At 43.6% G+C, this 15,116-nt stretch overlaps 1 protein-coding gene across 4 annotated transcripts in view; it reads right to left on the reverse strand.

The window, feature by feature from the left end:
• svep1 (sushi, von Willebrand factor type A, EGF and pentraxin domain containing 1) overlaps positions 1–15,116 on the reverse strand; it is a 154,049-nt gene that overhangs the window by 48,897 nt on the left and 90,036 nt on the right. For all 4 annotated transcript variants that reach the window (XM_042328266.1, XM_042328265.1, XM_042328267.1 and 1 more), the window contains 9 exons: positions 14,673–14,882; positions 13,972–14,208; positions 12,746–12,907; positions 10,997–11,158; positions 10,395–10,556; positions 7,506–7,594; positions 3,317–3,413; positions 2,622–2,735; positions 1,643–1,756 (listed from right to left, as the gene is read on the reverse strand). In XM_042328266.1, the coding sequence (XP_042184200.1) occupies positions 1,643–1,756; positions 2,622–2,735; positions 3,317–3,413; positions 7,506–7,594; positions 10,395–10,556; positions 10,997–11,158; positions 12,746–12,907; positions 13,972–14,208; positions 14,673–14,882 (1,347 nt within the window). The remainder of the gene's footprint in view (positions 1–1,642; positions 1,757–2,621; positions 2,736–3,316; positions 3,414–7,505; positions 7,595–10,394; positions 10,557–10,996; positions 11,159–12,745; positions 12,908–13,971; positions 14,209–14,672; positions 14,883–15,116) is intronic.

Genomic DNA, 15,116 nt, shown 5'->3' on the forward strand with positions numbered 1-15,116 from the left:
GCAGAGTTGCAAAGAAAAAGACATATCTCAGACTGGCCAATAAAAATAAAATATTAAGATGGGCAAAAGAACACAGACACTGGACAGAGGAACTCTGCCTAGAAGGCCAGCATCCCGGAGTCACCTCTTCACTGTTGACGTTGAGACTGGTGTTTTGCGGGTACTATTTAAGCTGCCAGTTGAGGACTTGTGAGGTGTCTGTTTCTCAAACTAGACACTCTAATGTACTTGTCCTCTTGCTCAGTTGCGCACCGGGGCCTCCCACTCCTCTTTCTATTCTGGTTAGAGCCAGTTTGTGCTGTTCTGTGAAGGGAGTAGTACACAGCATTGTACGAGATCTTCATTTTCTTGGCAATTTCTCGCATGGAATAGCCTTCATTTCTCAGAACAAGAATAGATTGACACGTTTCAGAAGAAAGGTCTTTGTTTCTGGCCATTTTGAGCCTGTAACCAAACCCACAAATGCTGATGCTCCAGATACTTAGCTAGTCTAAAGAAGGCCAGTTTTATTGCATATTAAATCAGTACAACAGTTTTCAGCTGTGCTAACATAAATGCAAAAAGGTTTTCTAATGATCAATTAGCCTTTTGAAATGATAAAGTTGGATTAGCTAGCACAACGTGCCATTGGAACACAGGAGTGATGGTTGCTGATAATGGGCCTCTGTACACCTATGTAGATATTCCATTCAAAATCAGCCGTTTCCAGCAACAATAGTCATTTACAACATTAACAATGTCTACACTGTATTTCTGATCAATTTGATGTTATTTTAATGGACAAATGTGCTTTTCTTTCAAAAACAAGGACATTTCTAAGTGACCCCAAACTTTTGAACGGTAGTGTATATTTATATATATATAAATATAAGAGAGAGAGAGAGAGAGAGAGAGAGAGAGAAAGAGAGAGAGAGAGAGAGAGAGAGAGAGAGATACAAATATCTAATAACCCAAATATACAACAATAGACAATATAATGATAAAGTTACATCAGAGTTTTCATTGTCCCTTGGTCCTACAGTATGTAACATCTTAAGAGTCACAATGTCTTAGTGTTCACATGACTGGTTTGCCTATAAGCTACATATAACAAAAGTACAGCACTCTCTCACACTGGTTGGCAGGGTGTTCCATAATCCAGCTGTCTGGCCAAATTTGGTGGCACTAAACTGAGTGGAGCAGTCCCCTCTGGTTGAAGATGTTGTCGTATTGTTGATCACAAGGCAAAATATCATGTTTTTGATCATAACGCCTTATTGCGTGAGTACTGGAGAACTCAATTAATTCCATTGCTGGCATTGAATGTTTGCTGAATAAATTAAAGCATTTGTTTGTGGATGTTGCTCAAAAAAATTGGTTTTGTAGGTTTTGCCTTTAGCAGTACAATATTTTTATTTGGCATATTATGATAATTATAGTTTTAAATTAAATAAATAATTTGCCATGTGATCATTTTACACGTGTTCCCTTCTGCAGTAGTTGCATAAAATGCGGCATTGTGATTATTACAAATGCAAGGTTTAATTTAAATGTTTAAGGGGATGCCTCTGCAGTATATTCATGCAATGTTCATGCAATTATGAATACAGGTAACTGCAGTGCCCAAGGGGTCTGGTAGGGAGGCGAGGCAGAGTGATCCCACCTGTGAAGCCGTCAGCACAGCTGCAGGTGTACTGGTTGATCTCGTCCACACACACTCCCTCGTTCAGACAGGGGAAGGAGCTACACTCATTCACCTCTGCCTCGCACAGAGAACCTGGGACAGGACAGAGGACCAGCAGTCAGTCATATACACACATCTGCCATCAAATAGTACTAAATGCAGCCTTGTTGCCAGACAAAGGTTTTGGCAAAGCAGAAACAGATTACAGCACCCAGGCTACTGAATGTCTGACAAATCCTCAAAGAAGATGTGTCTGTGTGGAGGACAGTGGACAGTCATGACGTGGAGGACAGTGGACAGTCATGACGTGGAGGACAGTGGACAGTCATGATGTGGAGGACAGAGGACAGTCATGACGTGGAGGACAGTGGACAGTCATGATGTGGAGGACAGAGGACAGAAATGAAGTGGAGGACAGTGGACAGTCATGACGTGGAGCACAGTGGACAGTCATGACGTGGAGGACGGAGGACAGTCATGACATGGAGGACAGTAGACTGTCATGACGTGGAGGACAGTGGACAGTCATGACGTGGAGGACAGTGGACAGGGCGGCAGGGTAGCCTAGTGGTTAGCGCGTTGGACTAGTAACCGGAAGGTTGCAAGTTCAAATCCCCGAGCTGACAAGGTACAAATCTGTCGTTCTGCCCCTGAACAGGCAGTTAACCCACTGTTCCTAGGCCGTCATTGAAAATAAGAATTTGTTCTTAACTGACTTGCCTAGTAAAATAAAGGTAAAATTAAATAAATAAATAAAAAACAGTCATGACATGGAGGACAGTGTACAGCCATGACATGGAGGACAGTGGACAGTCATGATGTGGAGGACAGTGGATAGTCATGACATGGAGGACAGTGGACAGTCATGATGTGGAGGACAGTGGACAGTCATGACGTGGAGGACAGTGGACAGTCATGATGTGGAGGACAGTGTGTAGTTGTTGTGACGTCTCCATACCTACAAAGCCAGGTCTGCACTGACAGAGGAAGTCTCCCATGCCATCCTTACAGAGACCGTCATTCTGACAGGGTGCCGAGTCACACTCATCTATGTCACTCTCACACTTAGCCCCTGAGAGAGAAACACATCGTCACAGTGATATAAGACAACTTACCAACTGCTCGAGGTGATGTGATATATGGACACAGCCCTTAGCCGTGGTATATTGGCCATATATTACAAACCCCAGAGGTGCCTTATTGGTATTATAAACTGGTTACCAAGGTTATTAGAGCAGTAAAAATAGAAGTTTGTCAAACCTGTGGTATACGGTGTGATATACCACAGCTGACAGCCAATCAGCATTCAGTGCTCGAACCACCCAGTTTATAACTACTATTAACTTCTCATTGCTCTAATGATCATTGTTTGACTGAAAGCTTAAGTGTGTGTGTAACCGGTGTGATATGGCTAGCTGGTTAGCGGTGTTTTAATCGGTGATGTCACTTGCTCTAAGACCTTAAAGTAGTTGTCTCCCTTGCTCTGCAAGGGCCTTGGCTCTTGTGACATCATAGGTCATGGTGCTTCGAGGGTTGTTGATGTGTGCAGAGAGTCCCTGATTCATGCCCAGGTTGGGGTGAGGAGAGGGACAGAAGAACACTGTGACATGTGGAAGTTCTCTTTTCATTCCATTCATAACTGTTTTAGTTTACCTGTGAAACCAGGTAGACAGGTGCACACGTATCCCGCCCCCACCTCCTCACACGTGCCCCTGTTCTGACACGGATTCAGGAAACACTCATGGAACACCTGAGGAGATACAGGTACCGTCATGTGGTTGTGAGCTATGGCCATGAGTGTGGAGTGTGATCACTTCAGGAGAAAGAGAGCATCTCATTCTCACATTCCGTACTCATCATACTCATAAGCATTACTGATTACAACTCATCATCCCCAGTGCACTCTAGTCCAAGAGAACTTCTCTGGGGACCTTTGTTTAGTTCCCTGTAAGTTACCAGGATGTCATTGAGGACCATGTCAGGACCTTTCTGGATGTTTTAAGGACTTTCATTTTACTAGTCCTTAGGACACCACGTGATGACGTTGTTAGGATGTTCTTTGGACACTGTGTCATGGTCCCCTGGAGGTTTAGTCTAGTTCACAGTTTGTCCCGGGGACGTCCCGAGGACCGTTTTTATGATGTTCTTGGGACGTTGTGCCATGTCCCCCTGAATGTTTTATCTAGTTACCGGTTTGTCCCTGGTACGTCTCCGAGGAGGTTCTTGGGACGTAGTGTCATGTTCCCCTGGAGGTTTTGTCTACCCCCCCCCGGTCTGTCCCGGGATGTCCCTGGTCCCCTGAAGGTCCCCTGAACATTCTTGTGTCATGGTCCCCTGGAGATTTTTGTCAGGTGATGGTCGCAGGTGTCCCATTATAAGTAAAGTGATGAAATGGTATGGGTGTTTTAAGGTAAGTGGTACGCTGTCCAGCTAAAATAGTATAAAAAACTTGAATAAATGACAATATGATTACATTTGACATGATTACTTAGTACTGACTTTACAATATGACCCCACCTGGGATTTCTGCTGCTGTACCACAAAGTCTGTAGCTTTCTCTGAAGTCTTCTACACATTCAGTACCTATAATACAAATGTGCACTTAACAAAAGAGTGCCATCTCAAATCAATCAAATCTAATTTTATTCGTCACATGTTGCAAATACAACAGGTGTAGAATTGACTGTGAAATGCTTACTTACAAGCCCAACAATGCAGTTTTAAGAAAATAAGAGTTAAGAAAATATTTATGAAATAAACTAAAGTAAAAAAAGAAACACAGTAAAATAACAATAACGAAGCTATATACACGGGGATACCGGTACCGAGTCAATGTGCGGGGGTTAATCGAGGTAATTGACAGGTTAATCGAGGTAATTGAGGTAATATGTACATGTAAAATGCATTCAGAAAGTATTCAGGCCCCTTGACCTTTTCCACATTTTGTTACATTACAGCCTTATTCTAAAATGGATTAAATTATTGTTTCCCTCATCAATATCACTTAATGAAAGGCGAAAACAGATTTTCAGAAATTTTTGTAAATTCATAACAAATAAACAAATAAATACCATATTTACATACGTTTTCGGACCATAGGTACTGAATGTGTAAAAGACACATTTTCTATGAGCCTCGAAATTGAGCTCAGGTGCATCCTGTTTACATTGATCCTCCTTGAGATGTTTCTACAACTTGACTGGAGTCCACCTGTGGTAAATTCAATTGATTGGACAAGACTTGGAAAGGTACACATCTGTCTATATATGGCCCTACATTTGACAGTGCATGTCAGAGCAAAAAGTAAGGCATGAGGTCGAAGTAATTGTCCATAGAGCTCCGATACAGGATTGTGTCGAGGCACAGATCTGGGGAAGGGTAACAAAAAAGACTCTCAGACCATGAGAAACATGATTCTCTGGTCTGATGAAACCAAGATTGAACACTTTGGCCTGAATGCCAAATGCCACGTCTGGAGAAAACCAAAAGAGTGCCAGCATGGTGGTGGCAGCATCATGCTGTGAGGATTTGTTTCAGAGGCAGGGACTGGGAGACAAGTCAGGATTTAGGGAAAGGTGTACGGCGCAAAGAACAGAGCGATCCTTGATGAAAACCTGCTCCTGGGCACTTGCGACCTCAGACTGGAGCGAAGGTTCACCTTCCAACAGGACAACAACCCTTAGCACACAGCCAAGACAATGCAGGAGTGGCTTCGGGACAAGTCTCTGAATGTCCTTGAGTGGCCCAGCCAGAGCCCGGACTTGAACCCGATCGAAAATCTCTGGAGAGACCTGAAAATAGCTCTGCAGCGACGCTCCCCATCCAACCTGACAGAGCTTGAGAGGATCTGCAGAGAAGAATGGGAGAAACTCCCAAAATACAGGTGTGCCAAGCTTGTAGCGTCAAACCCAAAAGGACTCAAGGCTGTTATCTCTGTCAAAGGTGCTTCAACAAAGTACTGAGTAAAGGATCTAAATACTTAAGTAAATGTGATATTTCAGTTTTACATTTTTTATATATGTTTACCATTTCTAAAAACCTGTTTTTGCTTTGTCCTTATGGGGCATTGTGTGTAGATTGATGAGCAAAAAAAATGATTTAATCCATTTTAGAATAAGGCTGTAACGTAACAAAATGTGGAAAAAATTCAAGGGGTCTGAATACTTTCTGAATGCACTGTAGATAGGGGCAAAGTGACTATGCATAGATAATAAACAGCGAGTAGCAGCAGTATAATAAAAGGGGGGTCAATGTAAATAGTCCAGGTAGCCATTTTGATTAATTGTCCAGCAGTCTTATGGCTTGGGGGGTAGAAGCTGTTAAGGAGCCTTTTGGACCTTGACTTGGGGCTCCGGTACTACTTGCCGTACGGTAGCAGAGAGAACAGTCTATGACTTGGGTGGCTGGAGTTTTTGACCATTTTTAGTATAGAGGTCCTGGATGGCAGGAAGCTTGGCCCCAGTGCCTTACGGTCGGATGCCGAGCAGTTGCCATACCAGGTACAACCGGTCAGTATACTCTCGATAGTGCAGCTGTAGAACCTTTTGAGGATCTGGGGACCCATGACAAATCTTTTCAGTCTCCTGAGGGGGAATAGTGGTTGTTATGCCCTCTTCACGACTGTCTTGGTGTGTTTGGACCATAATAGTTGGTGATGTGGACACCAAGGAACTTGAAGCTCTCAACCCGCACTGCTGTTCTCTTATTTATTTAATTAACTTATTTCAGTAGTTTGAGATTGGGTTTTCAGTATAGTTGTCTAATGATGGTGGGGCATATTATTCTGTTTTCATGTTACTCCTGAATTTAAGTGTATTTTATCAGAGCTAAGGTTTACTTTGAAGTTCAAAGTGTAGGAATAGGCCTACAGGTGAAATCCGTCAGGAGAGGACATGTTAAATAATGTATGAATAAAAATACACAATGTTAATATGTGTGCCAAATATTTAAGTTCCAAAACACTGTTGAGGAACAACTTGTTCCAACGATCAGGCAGAGCTTGTTTTTAAGAGTTTATTCAAGCAATTGCAAGGAAGTTAACTCTCCAGAAATTTCCCGGAGAGGAACTTGATCATTTACAAATCACACAGTCTTTATATACTTCATCTACACAGAGCTGTTTACCCCTCCAAGGGGGAGGCCAGCTTACAAAAGAGATAAGATAATTGGCTCCACTTCCTTAGAAAAAATAATAAAAACAAGAACCAGTTCTAACCAGTTCTCACAGCCTATATGTCTAAGATAGGGGCTGATTGATAAGGCCTTTAGAGCCCGAACAGACAAAGGAAGAGTTTAGCCTGGCTGGCTGTTAGTGTCTCAGAGATAAGGAGACAGTAATACATCACTCCTATGTGTGGTACTGGATGTAAAGAGGTTACTGGACAGCTGTGGAAAATGCTCAGTTGAATAGTATTATTCAACTCAAGCATTTACACAGCATTAGACTTTGTTCCAGCATTAGACTCAGGGCCTTAGCAACAGTAACAAGGGGAGATGTGTAGTGAAACTCGGGTGCACGTGCCCTGGGTAAAAAATGTTTTGGAGGAGGAGAACATTTCTTTGCGACCATCAGGTGACTTCTCCGGGAAAACTGGGAATTAGACAAAAACTTCCAGGGGACCATGACGCAACATTCCAAGAACATCCTAAAACGTTGTCGGGAACGGCCCTGGGACAAACCGGGAACTAGACAAAACCTCCAGGGGACCATGACACAACATCCTGACAACTTTAGGCGACCATTTCGTGACGTCCCAGGGACGTCCCAGTGACTCATTATTATTTGCAGGTTACCCCCTTGAGGTCTCTTGAGGACATAGGTCAGTCAGTCAGTCAGTCTCACCTGGCTGCTAGCCTGGTAGTCCTGGGATACCACCACTTCTGGGGCTGATGTCACACTCTGCTCTTTGGGCAGGAAACTAGAGCCAAAACCTGACAGAGGGGATGGAGAGAGGGAGAGAGGGAGAAAGGGAGAGTGAGAGGAGGGGAGACAGAGAGGAGGAGAGAGATAGAGAGAGACAGAGAGAGAGAGGACGAGGAGAGAGAGAGAGAGAGAGAAAAAGAAAGACAGAATTGGACGAGAGAAAAAAGAGAGAGGGTTTCATTAAGCTCATATTTATTCTACAGCCACAACCTTTATGTGACCCAGTTGTCACATGTCTAATACATTTCCATTCTCCAGTAGTCACATGTCTAATACATTTCCATTCCCCAGTAGTCACATGTCTAATACATTTCAATTCTCCAGTAGTCACATGTCTAATACATTTCCATTCTCCAGTAGTCACATGTCTAATACATTTCCATTCTCCAGTAGTCACATGTCTAATACATTTCCATTCCCCAGTAGTCACATGTCTAATACATTTCAATTCTCCAGTAGTCACATGTCTAATACATTTCCATTCCCCAGTAGTCACATGTCTAATACATTTCCATTCCCCAGTAGTCACATGTCTAATACATTTCAATTCTCCAGTAGTCACATGTCTAATACATTTCCATTCTCCAGTAGTCACATGTCTAATACATTTCCATTCTCCAGTAGTCACATGTCTAATACATTTCAATTCTCCAGTAGTCACATGTCTAATACATTTCCATTCTCCAGTAGTCACATGTCTAATACATTTCCATTCTCCAGTAGTCACATGTCTAATACATTTCCATTCCCCAGTAGTCACATGTCTAATACATTTCAATTCTCCAGTAGTCACATGTCTAATACATTTCAATTCTCCAGTAGTCACATGTCTAATACATTTCAATTCTCCAGTAGTCACATGTCTAATACATTTCAATTCTCCAGTAGTCACATGTCTAATACATTTCCATTCCCCAGTAGTCACATGTCTAATACATTTCCATTCTCCAGTAGTCACATGTCTAATACATTTCAATTCTCCAGTAGTCACATGTCTAATACATTTCCATTCTCCAGTAGTCACATGTCTAATACATTTCCATTCCCCAGTAGTCACATGTCTAATACATTTCAATTCTCCAGTAGTCACATGTCTAATACATTTCAATTCTCCAGTAGTCACATGTCTAATACATTTCAATTCTCCAGTAGTCACATGTCTAATACATTTCCATTCCCCAGTAGTCACATGTCTAATACATTTCCATTCTCCAGTAGTCACATGTCTAATACATTTCAATTCTCCAGTAGTCACATGTCTAATACATTTCCATTCTCCAGTAGTCACATGTCTAATACATTTCCATTCCCCAGTAGTCACATGTCTAATACATTTCAATTCTCCAGTAGTCACATGTCTAATACATTTCAATTCTCCAGTAGTCACATGTCTAATACATTTCAATTCTCCAGTAGTCACATGTCTAATACATTTCAATTCTCCAGTAGTCACATGTCTAATACATTTCCATTCCCCAGTAGTCACATGTCTAATACATTTCCATTCTCCAGTAGTCACATGTCTAATACATTTCCATTCCCCAGTAGTCACATGTCTAATACATTTCCATTCTCCAGTAGTCACATGTCTAATACATTTCCATTCTCCAGTAGTCACATGTCTAATACATTTCCATTCTCCAGTAGTCACATGTCTAATACATTTCCATTCTCCAGTAGTCACATGTCTAATACATTTCCATTCTCCAGTAGTCACATGTCTAATACATTTCCATTCTCCAGTAGTCACATGTCTAATACATTTCCATTCTCCAGTAGTCACATGTCTAATACATTTCCATTCCCCAGTAGTCACATGTCTAATACATTTCCATTCTCCAGTAGTCACATGTCTAATACATTTCCATTCTCCAGTAGTCACATGTCTAATACATTTCCATTCCCCAGTAGTCACATGTCTAATACATTTCCATTCTCCAGTAGTCACATGTCTAATACATTTCCATTCTCCAGTAGTCACATGTCTAATACATTTCCATTCTCCAGTAGTCACATGTCTAATACATTTCCATTCTCCTGTAGTCACATGTCTAATACATTTCCATTCTCCAGTAGTCACATGTCTAATACATTTCCATTCTTTCCTGAGCCTTTATCAAAATCCCTTTTCCATTCAGTGGCCAAGTCTCAAACAATGTTGTATGTCTACGGTCTCAAATAATGCCCTGTTACCAGTCTAGTGTCATTTTGACCAGAGCCATGTGTCAGTAGTCCTATGAGGAATAGGGTGGCATTACAGATGCAGACTCAGGTCAAAGGTTGGGCACTATAGGGGAAAAGGGTGTCATGAATACACTGTAATTCAGTTCAAACTTAGTTTTCACCAGAGGAACATTTGGTTGCATATATACTCTATGAGCAATAAGGAATATGGTGTAATTAAGTAAATAAATTCAGCCAGTGTAGTGTAACAGTAGGGTGTGATGTGAAACTCAGCCAGTGTAGTATAACAGTAGGGTGTGATGTGAAACTCAGCCAGGGTAGTGTAACAGTAGGGTGTGATGTGAAACTCAGCCAGGGTAGTGTAACAGTAGGGTGTGATGTGAAACTCAGCCAGGGTAGTATAACAGTAGGGTGTGATGTGAAACTCAGCCAGTGTAGTGTAACAGTAGGGTGTGATGTGAAACTCAGCCAGTGTAGTGTAACAGTAGGGTGTGATGTGAAACTCAGCCAGTGTAGTGTAACAGTAGGGTGTGATGTGAAACCAAGCCTGGGTAGTGTAACAGTAGGGTGTGATGTGAAATTCAGCCAGGGTAGTGTAGCAGTAGGGTGTGATGTGAAACTCACTGGAGCAGTGTTGTATGGCAGTGGCCCCGGTGACTGTGGTGGTGCCGTAGAAAGGGCAGGCGAGGCAGTAGGAGCGGCCGTGGTCGGGTTGGTAGTAGTCTCTGGGGCAGGGGTAGCAGGGGACCAACCCTGTTCGAGAGAAATGACCTGCCAAACAAGGAACTGGAGGGGAAGGGGAGAGGGGAGACAGTTAGCCAGTGTCACACATGAAAGTAAGCTCAGTAATCATATTTTTATGCATAGTAAGTGAGTTCAGTCATAATACTAATTGAGTTAAGTCACAGTGTCATGTCTGTGATTTCCCCTCCCCTCCCCTCTTTTATTTTATTTAACTAGGCAAGTCAATTAAGAACAAATTCTTATTTACAATGACGGCCTACCCCGGCCAAACCTACCCCGGCCAGACGCTGGGGCAATTGTGCGCCGCCCTATGGGCCTCCCAATCACGGCCGGATGTGTTTCAGCCTGGATTCGAACCAGGGACTGTAGTGATGCCTCTTACACTGAGATGCAGTGCCTTAGACCGCTGCCTCTTCACAGGGTCAGTGGTGTGTTCAGAGTCTGAGTGCTGTATAGTTTCTGTCTCTCTCTCTCTAACTCACCTCCACACTCAGACATCTCCCTTGCCCCGCTGGTGACGGTGGAGGTCTCATCCGGACAGACCAGACACTCTCTGGACCCAAACCCAGGCTGGTAGTGCCCCAGTGGGCACGACTCACACGTCTCCAGCCCGTTCACAGAGTAACCTCCAGGCCTACACTGCTCTGAAAACACACACAGAAACACATACACTATAAACACATCACAGTAAAGAGGTCATTGAGTTTTTGCCTTCAGGATATTGTAGAAATGGTGCCACCTGCTCATGATGAATAGAGTTGATGATACAGTATTTTAGGACCCAACATTTTTCCTGGTCAATTCTGACAAGGTACTGAGACCCAGTGTTTCTTTCCAAGTCAGATCACTTGGTCAGAAAAACTCCAGGCCTATGTACAGTATAACCAATGTATGAGGACCTTGTACGTGTCTTTTACCTCTGGAGGGTTACAGCATTTACCTCTGGACGGTTACAGTGTTTTACCTCGGGAGGGTTGCAGTGTTTTACCTCGGGAGGGTTGCAGTGTTTTACCTCTGGTGGGTTACATTGTTTTACCTCCGGTGGGTAACAGTGTTTTACCTCCGGTGGGTAACATTGTTTTACCTCCGGTGAGTTACATTGTTTTACCTCCGGAGGATTAAAGTGTTTTACCCCTGGAGGGTTACATTGTTTTACCTCCAGAGGATTAAAGTGTTTTACCTCTGGAGGGTTACAGCATTTACCTCTGGAGGGTAACAGCATTTACCTCTGGAGGGTAACAGCATTTACCTCTGGAGGGTAACAGCATTTACCTCTGGAGGGTAACAGCATTTACCTCTGGAGGGTAACAGAATTTACCACTGGAGGATAACAGCATTTACCACTGGAGGATAACAGCATTTACCTCTGGAGGGTAACAGCATTTACCTCTGGAGGGTAACAGCATTTACCTCTGGAGGATAACAGCATTTACCTCTGGAGGGTAGCAGTGTTTTACCTCTGGAGGGTTACAGTGTTTTACCTCTGGAGGGTGACAGTGTTTTACCTCTGGAGGGTTACAGTGTTTTACCTCTGGAGGGTGACAGTGTTTTACCTCTAGAGGGTAACAGTGTTTTACCTCTGGAGGGTGACAGTGTTTTACCTCTAGAGGGTAACAGTGTATTACCTATGGAGGGTAACAGTGTTCTACCTCTGGAGGGTTACAGCGTTTACCTCTGGAGGGTTACAGCGTTTACCTCTGGAGGATAACAGTGTTTACCTCTGGAGGGTTACAGTGTTCTTCCTCTGGAGGGTTACAGTATTTACCTCTGGAGGGTTACAGTGTTTACCTCTGGAGGGTTACAATGATTTACCTCTGGAGGGTTACAGTGTTTACCTCTGGAGGGTTACAGTGTTTACCTCTGGAGGGTTACAGTGTTTACCTCTGGAGGGTTACAATGATTTACCTCTGGAGGGTAACAGTGTTTACCTCTGGAGGGTTACAGTGTTTACCTCTGGAGGGTTACAATGATTTACCTCTGGAGGGTAACAGTGTTTACCTCTGGAGGGTAACAGTGTTTACCTCTGGAGGGTTACAGTGTTTACCTCTGGAGGGTTACAGTGTTTACCTCTGGAGGGTTACAGTGTTTACCTCTGGAGGGTTACAGTGTTTACCTCTGGAGGGTTACAGTGTTTACCTCTGGAGGGTTACAGTGTTTACCTCTGGAGGGTTACAGTGTATTACCTCTGGAGGGTTACAGTGTTCTTCCTCTGGAGGGTTACAGTGCTTTACCTTTGCACTGGTCCTGGCTGCGTGCGTGGAGGTAGGCTGTGGAGGATCCATCAGGACAGGTCTTACACTCCATCTGACCCTCCTGTTCCTGGAAGGACCCCAGCCAGCAGCTCTCACACTCTGCATACTCCAGGGAGTAGTAGGTTCCCACTGGACACTGGACTGTAACACACATAATACATAACCACATATAATCAGCTACATTACCACACATAACCAGAAATATTTACACATTACCACACATATTTACACATTACCACACATTGCCAGACATATTTACACATTACCACACATAACCGTACATGTTTCCACATTGGCACACATAGCCAGACATATTTCCACATTACCACACACAGCCAGACATATTTAGACATTGCCACACATAGCCGGACATATTTACACATTACCACACATAGCCAGACATATTTACACATTGCCACACATAGCCATACATATTTACATATTTACACACATAGCCAGACATATTTAGACATTGCCACACATAGCCGGACATATTTACACATTACCACACATAGCCAGACATATTTACACATTGCCACACACAGCCAGACATATTTACACATTACCACACACAGCCAGACATATTTACACAGTACCACACATAGCCAGACATATTTTCATATTTACACATTGCCACACATAGCCAGACATATTTACATATTCCCACACATAGCCAGACATATTTACATATTACCACACATAGCCAGACATATTTACATATTTCCCCACATATCCAGACATATTTACATATTTCCACACATAGCCAGACATATTTACACATTACCACACATAGCCAGACATATTTACACATTGCCACACATAGCCAGACATATTTACACATTACCACACATAGCCAGACATATTTACATATTTACACACATAGCCAGACATATTTACATATTACCACACATAGCCAGACATATTTACATATTTCCACACATAGCCAGACATATTTACATATTTCCACACATAGCCAGACATATTTCCACATTACCACACATAACTAGAGAGTAGTAGATCCCCCACCTGGACACTGGACTGAGGCACACAGCAACCCATATGGACACTCATCCGTTAATTAATTAATCCATCCATCCATCAATCCATTCATTCATTCATTAATACTCTATGTGGACACTGTGAACCTGGAGACCATGCTAAAGATATATACTGTTACTGTGTGTATCTCATGGCCCACTACTCACCACACATCCTCCCCTTCAGTACAGACCCAGGTTGGCAGAACAGAGAGGCCCTCTTGCTCTCCAAGGACTTGGGGTCAGCCACCACAATAATCTCCGAAGACACATGATATGACGACAGAGGCTGCTTGGCCAGCGTCCGCTTCAGCCGATTGGTCAGCTGCTCCAGGGTCCGCAACAGGCGCTTCTGATTGGCTACCTCTACCGAGTCATTCCTGGACGAGGGCAACGGGATGCTTGCTGGGAGAATGGGCACAGCTCAAAGGACGGGACTCGAACGACAACAACAACAACTAACACTCAATTCTAAATTCGTCCCGACTCCCCTCTAGGCCAGGGCTATTCAATGGCTATGCAATTCCGACCCTCTAAGGCCAAATTATCTGGTAGTTAAATGATCAATTAACGTAGTTGATTGGCCAAAGACTTCACTCCCAGACTCCCATAATGAATATAATTATCAATCAATCAATCGTCTACCCTGGTCTGAAACGACTTTATTTGATGCCAAGTGCTTCCCAATGGGCAGAAAAGTGTAAGTCCATCAGGCATTATGTGAGCACATCCAAAGAAACTTGCCAGGTGCTCGTTTGATGGAACAGATTAAAATAAACAAAATACACCGGCATACTGTCATATGCTTAGTAACATGAACATGAGTGTGTTCACACGGGTATGATGACAGTCTTTCCAACATTAGCTACCTGTGATGTTGAAGAAGATCTGAATCTTTTGGTCTCTGGTGGGGCCAGCGATCTTACGGTGCCTCTTGGCGCGGTAATGGGAGGTTCCCGTCCTGCCGGTACCGTCCTGTTGCATAGGAGTTCTCTGGCTGTCCGTGGCAAAGCCTGTATCGAAGTAGGCATAGTCCTGACCACTCTGGGGTCCCCAGTTACTGCCCCATCCTCCTGGACCTGGGAGACGGGAGGCAGAGGGGAGACAGAGGGGAGGCAAAGGGGAGGCAAAGGGGAGACAGAGAGGAGACAGAGGGGAGACAAAGTGGAGGCAAAGGGGAGACAGAGGGGAGACAGAGGGGAGGCAAAGGGGAGACAGAGGGGAGGAAAAGGGGAGACAGAGGGGAGGCAAAGGGGAGGCAAAGGGGAGACAGAGGGGAGGCAAAGGGGAGACAGAGGGGAGGCAAAGGGGAG

The sequence above is a fragment of the Oncorhynchus tshawytscha genome, linkage group LG10, assembly GCF_018296145.1.
Source record: "Oncorhynchus tshawytscha isolate Ot180627B linkage group LG10, Otsh_v2.0, whole genome shotgun sequence".
In the NCBI taxonomy this organism is placed as follows: domain Eukaryota; kingdom Metazoa; phylum Chordata; class Actinopteri; order Salmoniformes; family Salmonidae; genus Oncorhynchus; species Oncorhynchus tshawytscha.